At 39.7% G+C, this 7,315-nt stretch overlaps 1 protein-coding gene across 1 annotated transcript; it reads left to right on the forward strand.

Moving 5' to 3' along the window:
* Window positions 1-3,825: 3,825 nt before the first annotated feature.
* On the forward strand, window positions 3,826-6,557 carry LOC131691158 (rab5 GDP/GTP exchange factor). The gene is made up of 4 exons (XM_058977356.1): window positions 3,826-4,128; window positions 4,195-4,910; window positions 4,971-5,435; window positions 5,578-6,557. Exons 1-4 carry the CDS (start codon window positions 3,987-3,989, stop codon window positions 6,469-6,471), a joined length of 2,217 nt encoding a protein of 738 aa, XP_058833339.1. The 5' UTR covers window positions 3,826-3,986; the 3' UTR covers window positions 6,472-6,557.
* The last annotated feature ends 758 nt before the right edge of the window (window positions 6,558-7,315 follow it).

Below are 7,315 nucleotides of genomic sequence, written 5' to 3' on the forward strand. Positions count from 1 at the left end.
GCACCTTTGAACCATTGGATCTTGCGACAGCTAACACACCTGATGCACCTGAGATGAAAGCCTTGACCTACGTGGTAAGGTTCGCACTATCTAAAATGATCCACAGAAAATGTCGTGATTTATTGAGTTTAGCTCACGATAGTGAACATAGGAGTCATACAAATTACTTATTTTGTCAACTAAAACATTACTCCAAAACGGATGGATTCGTGTATCCAAATCAACTGGCTTTGGAAATTGGTCTGATTTTGCATGCTGCATTCAAAGAAAAGTTCTTTCAATTTCTTTGCGAAAGCCGTTTGGGTGTGAAGTCAAGATTACGTGAATACGTTGATTTTGACAACTATTTGTCGATTACAATGGTTTGTTATCCATGCTTGAATAAATTCGTCGACTGTCTGCTCAATACAATCATAAATGGTCAAGTGATTAAAATGCAAGCAAAAATAAACAAAAACCTTCGAGCTGGTGGCAAAAGGAATGGAAAGGTTAGAAGAATGGGGATTCCTTGCAAAGAGGAGAAAATAGATAAAATAATTGACACGATATTGTAATTTATAATCAATAAAAAATCTTTTCTTAGCGGATTCAAGAAAAACAAAGTTGAAAACTGAATTGATTAACTGAAGAGATTTTTAATGTAATATGTCGCGATATGTACTGTACTATCGTAATTTCTAAAAAACCGAATTAAAAATGAATTGAGGGGAAGCAAAACAAATGCCATTTATTTAGAAAATTATAAGGAATGTAAAAAACTGATCCACGCATTCACTTCATTAAAAATATTGTAGTCCAACCTCATTAAATATTGAAAGCCTACAATGTGGCACGTAGAATTTTACGTTAGTCTCACTGAAGTTTACCGAAAGGTTGCCTTACTGTTCCCTGCAGGGTTCAGTTGCAAGTTTCGTCTTTCGCTTGTCGTTTACTATGCGGTCTAGAGTGGTTTTAGGTGACATGTATATCAATTTGTAAAGAGAGCTCAACAATAAGTTTTGCTATCATATGGCATAGTCGTTTTATAGAGAACCATTCTCATCGAACTTGTCTAAGGAAACCTACTTGTATTACATGCGTGTCGATTTTATCATCTGCTCGCAACAATATAAGTAATATTTAGTTAATAATGCCAGTATTGTCTCTATCACAAATAGTTGTCTAGCTTGCACTGCACTACTTTTCCCCCACTAAAAGACTTGATTTTCACAAAAAAAGTCTAATTAGTAACTGCGACAGGAAAGCGTAGGATCATTTTTTCTCACACCTTTAGTTGAATGTAGGGCCCACCCATGTGTGTTTTAGATCACCTTTCGTTAAAACTAGATTAAGGTTCAGTATCTGAATGAAATGAATGTGTCACTCATGGTGATTTGAACACAAGCAGTCGAATTCCTTTTGTGAACACTATTTGGGGTCATAGATGGAATGAAATTCTTGGAAATAGTCCTTATCGGTAGCAAGAAATATTTAGATTAAGTCCTTGTTAAGATTCGAAGATCGAAAGCAGGAAATAACACACTACTCAGCTCTAGATCAGTGATATAATAATTTGATTTTCTTTTTGGAAAAATCGTTGGCAACAAATAAACACGCAATAAGTAAAACAGTCGGATAAGCAAAGTATGCTTGATTGTCGAGGCATTTTCTATTTGACATTTCGAGGGACCTCTAGTACTACATGAGTTAGTACCTCTTGAGCCATGGAAAACTCGTGAGTCCGCCGTCTCAATTAGTCTCTAATAACACTATGAGGGAAATCCCTCAAAAACATCGATCCGAGAACTTTCCCAGAACACTAGCTCCACCTTTTATTCACGGTCCCAAACACTCATTTACTGGTGGGTTACCCCTCATGTTTGAGAACAATTTTTCACTAGTGGTCTATCCCCCATATGCTTGTTCATATGTCAGTGGCGCCATAATTTCAAATGTGGCCACAGTCCCAATTACAAATATATTTAAAATGACCGTTAAAGCAGGCGAAGCTTTGTTTTTGAGTGTTATGTCTGTTAGTCTGCGTTTACACTGAGAACAGACATATAAGCTAGAACAAACTATCCCGAAAAACCTGTGTAAACATTTAAATTAAAATACGTTGAAAATCACCATCGCATACAGGTTTGCATGCGTGAGTCATCATTGTATCCAAGTTTGCATACAAATCCCGTATATCGATTGATGGCCGATCGAAGCGCCGACCAGCGGCAAGTTGCTATTTCCTGTTGTCATTTCAAAGCGACAGTTTAATTTCTTACACAAGTTGAAAACTTTACTTCAAGCATGATTTTTGAAAACAGCGAAACTCGCACTTCACCCAAACAGAGAAAACGGCGATGACATTTTCGAAGTTTTGTTTTAAATGTTATTTAAAAACCATGCCGATTTTTACACCAATTATTCATCCAAAATGCTCACCAAAGACGCCTTTCCATTGAATGGAACGAACATTCGCGATCAAGACATTTAAAAGAGCGGATTGAAGAAAAATTAAAGTTACGATGTTATTTGTATCACGCTCACAGTTTCGTCGTTTTACTTTCGTTGGTTTGGTATCTTTGTTGCACTTACGTTATTTCAGTTTCGTCAATTGTGGTGACTAATCTTATAATTTTTTAATCAATTCTATAACTGAACTGTTCCACCGAGGCAGTATGCCAATGAGGACAACCAACATTTGTAGTTTGTCATTTTTGAGCAGTGTGTTGAAGACAAATAAAGGTTACGTTATTCTGAGCATCACTCTTACACTTTCGACATTTTTCAATTAGTCGATTTTAGTGTCTTATTTTTGCTCGCATTGTCACAAGTATTTAGATTTGATCTACTGTAAGATAGATTTAGATAATCAAAAATAAAAATGTGCTGAAAGTGCATTAGTGGTGCTTAGAATAACATTACTTGCATTCTTTTTCTCTAAAATATTGGCTAGAATTAAGGAACTGCGTGCTCTTGTTCCCCTTATATAAACATTACCTATATTGAGCATTTTAGTAGAAAGATTGTAGTATATTTTAATGATTTAGTTACAAAAACCGATTAAATTAAAATAACGTAAGTGTTACAGCAGTACCAAACCTAACGCAACTAACATGACGAAACTGTATTTATGCACTGTTGACGTGTCAGTTGTTTGTTCGTCATTATTTCGATTGTGCATTTTTCAGCTGCATTACCGAATAATGAAACGAATGTTTGTCAGCATGTACATTAAGATGCGTAGAATGCGGGGGAGTGATAATCTCAGTTTGTTTACATTTGTTAGTTACGGTGTTTTCAAAAATCATGCTTGACTTGTATGTCAGTTCTCAGTGTTATCTGTCAGTATGATTCCAAACGAACAAACGACCTCTCAAAATATATGGATTTGACTGGTTTGGAATGATTACAAATAATCTTTGCTCGATTTTGGACAGTTCTGGATAAACATGTGAAAAGAGCATATCGCAAATGAGAGCCTCTTACGTTTTCTCCTTAACTCTTACGGCCAATATTTTCACTGGACAGGAGCGGATCCAGAAAAAAATTTTGGAGAAGGTCCAAAATTTCTACTTTGAAATGTTCATTGTACAATACGAAATATGTAATCCCCTCATTTAATTAAAATCAGTTTTGGTAATCGAATCTGGTTTGGAATAATTGTGAAATTAAAATGAATTTAAAATAAAATAAATATTTTAAAACGATGCTATGTTTAAACATTTCTATAACAAAGTTTGCAATAATTATTGCAAGCTTTGTTATAGAAATGTTTTTAAAATTAGCTTAACTTTGGCAACTCTGCGATATTTGCTGGAACTGTCAGAATGCTGTTGTGACACCGTGGCTGCCTAACAACAATAACAGCTGAGCATATCTGCAGCGCAAATCGATTTCTCTTATGAAATCGTGTCGAAATAATTTGTTCAAATAGCAACATTAGTGATCATTTGTGTAATGTTTTCGTAAAAATACAAGCGTAACAGTGTCCTCCATAACGAAGAAAAATGTTCTCAATTAAAACACCACGTATACAGCAGAAAGATCTTCAATGTCTCAACGGCTGTGGTTTCTACGGAAATGCACAGTGGAATGGACTGTGCTCGAAATGTTATCGCGAGCGAACGATAAAGGAACGCCACATCAAACGTAAGTGATCACCTTAGAGTTTATCAGCATGTGGTAGAACGAACTGAAAAACAAGCATTCTTTTAGAATATCGACCCGTAAAGTTTGCCGATCATGTAACTGGACGAAAACAAGAGTCGCATCATCATCAGCAGCAAAAACAGGCAGATCACCACGCCAGGTTGTCTCATGGCCAGTTGTTAAAGCCTGGACCAGCTCCGAAAGAGGAAGATAAAAAGAAAAAACGCAACCTTATGGATTTGCTTAAAAAGACGACGCCTACGAAGAATGCAAACAAATCATCCAGACACCACAATCGGCAACCGATGGACAAACTGGAACAAGAGTACCAGGAAGCACTGAAATCATTAAAAATAGAAGAAGCGACCAAACAAGAATTGAAATATTTCATTGAGATGCTGGACCAAAAGATAAGAAAAAAGCACAACGATTGTAGTATAGAGGAAATTTCCGAATTCGTTCAAAGTGACTACACTAAATTTCAACAGTATATGAACCTAGAAAATTCTAAATTTGCGAACGTACCACAGGAAACCAAAGATCAAGCACTAGATTTTTTCGAAAAATGTATCATGACAATGAACCATGGCCGGTTGTTTTCTCCGCCAAGTACAAATGATGAGGAGAAGGATTCTCAGATTCAGAAACGCATCCGACAGCTGAACTGGATCAATGCTAAGCACTTACTCTGCAGCATTGACGAGGTCAATTCGGAAGTGCGAGATCTCGTTTACACAGCCATTACGGAGTTAGTTTCAATGGATTCTTTTCACTCCCCGCAGGTTTGTTCAAACGTTTATAGAGAACTGAATTGGTATTACAATATGAAATTGTATTTTTAGGAAAAGCTAGAATGTATCATTCGTTGCTGTCGAAACATATTCAGCTTGCTTAAACAGTCTGTCGGAGGACCTGCTAGCGCCGATGAGTTCCTACCAGCTCTGATATTCGTTGTTCTTAAGGCAAATCCGGTTCGGCTACATAGCAATATCAACTACATTACACGATTCAGCTACGCTACGCGGCTGATGAGTGGCGAGGGTGGATATTACTTCACAAATCTTTGCTGTGCAATTTCGTTTGTTGAAAATTTGACCTCGGAGTCGCTATCTATGTCAGCTGAGGAATTCAATGGACTCATGGCTGGTGCGAAGACAGGACCATCGGCTTGGGAGAGTGCTCTAATGGCCTGCGAAAGTTTGCATCTCATTTCGGAGAATCTGAAAACAATGAAGAGTCTTGGAGCACGCAACGATGAAATTTTAAATAACGTGGCACTATTGGACCAGGACATCGAAAACTTCAACGTGAGTACCATTTGTTATTAATCATTTTAGAAACTTCACGATTTAGCAAAATTCGTACTTATCTAGTGCAACAAATTTGAAAAAAACAATTTCAGCTTCCTTATGATTTATAATTAATCATTCCATTGTCCTCCAATTTCAGAAAGAAATTAGTCGCAAAGTCGCAGATGTTCTTGAACGAACTCCGCTGGTGCTCAAACCGATCCGCACACCACGTCGTTTAGAAAAACGCAGCATGTTGCCCAGTCCTACCAGTAGTAGTCAGCAATCCATCGACGTGGGTCATTTCCAATCGAACCTAGTGACCGCCATTAAGAGTGGTGACGTCGAATACGATGAGTCGAAAACGAAAGCCTCCATCGATCCAAACTCGACCCCGCAAACCAACTTCGATGATTTGGTCAAGAACCTGTCGGATGCTTTAGCTGTTCCGTTAGTTTCTGTCGAATGCGAGAAGGGTACACCGCTGGTTCCGTCGCCATTTTCTGGCATGAGTGCTAGTAACTCGACTGATTTGTTGTCCGCTTCACCCGTGTTTGACTACAACAGAGTGTTCGACACTCAATCACTGGACGAAATTGCCACGCCGGACGACATGGCACACAGTTTCATTCGAGGTATCAGGAACATCAACTATGATTTCGATTTCTCCGATCACAGTGGCGAAAACAGCGTTGCAGAGGATGCAGGAATGAACCCAACATCGACTACGAAAGCGCAAATAAGCAAATACGATTTGGAGGAATTCGATCCGTTGCTTGCGAAAGAACGAGAAGAAAAACTTTCACCACTTCCGCTGCGGCCACCGAGTGTTGCTAGTGGTGGAAATCTGCTGGACGAGGACTCACCTCGTGCTCTGTTGCTCGAATCACCAATTAAACCAACTGTCGCCGAATACCAGGGCTTCTCGCTACAAGGGTGCAATATTCCAACGATTACCTGCGCTGCCGGTGATATGAGTGCGTCCTGTTCGAGCTCGAAAGGGCAACCACAGAAATCGGCACCGAGCGCATCGAGCAGTGGTAGTTTAATTTGAAATCGCTGTGAGTCTTGAGTGGTGGGTAGTGCATGTGTTGTATGTTATTGAATGTAAAATGTGTTGCTATATCATTGAAAATTATATTATAAAGAAAATGTACGATTTTTTTTGTCCGACTTTTGTATGGAAGGTGATCACTGTGCGTCGTGCGGGGCTTGACGAATTATAACTTCGTGGGGGGGGGGGGTTTCGTTGCGCTTTCGTCGCACCTCTTTCTACTGCTCTATTTCGGAGCCTCGCTTGGTTCATGGAGTAGCACGATCTATGAGCTTTGATTTAACTCTTGATTCCTCTCCTCCTTCTTGTCTCCATCCATTACGTCGCCGTTTATTTCTCGTCCCTGTGATGAACCGTTTAGGTGCAGATTCCCTGAGCCATTCAGCTCACGTTTCCGTGAGTCATTCAGCTCCCGGCCTTATCACGATCCGCTTGGATAGTGCTCAACGGTGAACTCATCCTACTCCGACCGATAGTTCCCCGACGGAGGAATTTCCTCCGACACCGATACCCGCTTTCTTGAGCCATTTAGCTCTACTAAAATCTTCCAGCTTTACCGCTTATCCTACTCCGATTGAGAGTTCCCCGACAACGGAATTTCTTTCGTTACCGGTGTTTGTTTCGTGAGCCAATTAGCTCCCTTTTTCGTCACGATTCTGTCGGGTAGTCCACGGTGCCGAATCTACCCTAACGTGAATTCCCTGGCGGCAGACCGCTCCCGATACCGATGTACGTTTCTGTGAGCCATTAAGCTCCCCGCCTCGTCTACTCGGTCTAGTCCCCGGCGGTAGACCTAGCCTACTCAACGGCCAGCCAGCAGATGCTGAGGTCCATTCAGCGATTC

Source organism: Topomyia yanbarensis, chromosome 3 (assembly GCF_030247195.1).
Source record: "Topomyia yanbarensis strain Yona2022 chromosome 3, ASM3024719v1, whole genome shotgun sequence".
NCBI lineage: Eukaryota > Metazoa > Arthropoda > Insecta > Diptera > Culicidae > Topomyia > Topomyia yanbarensis.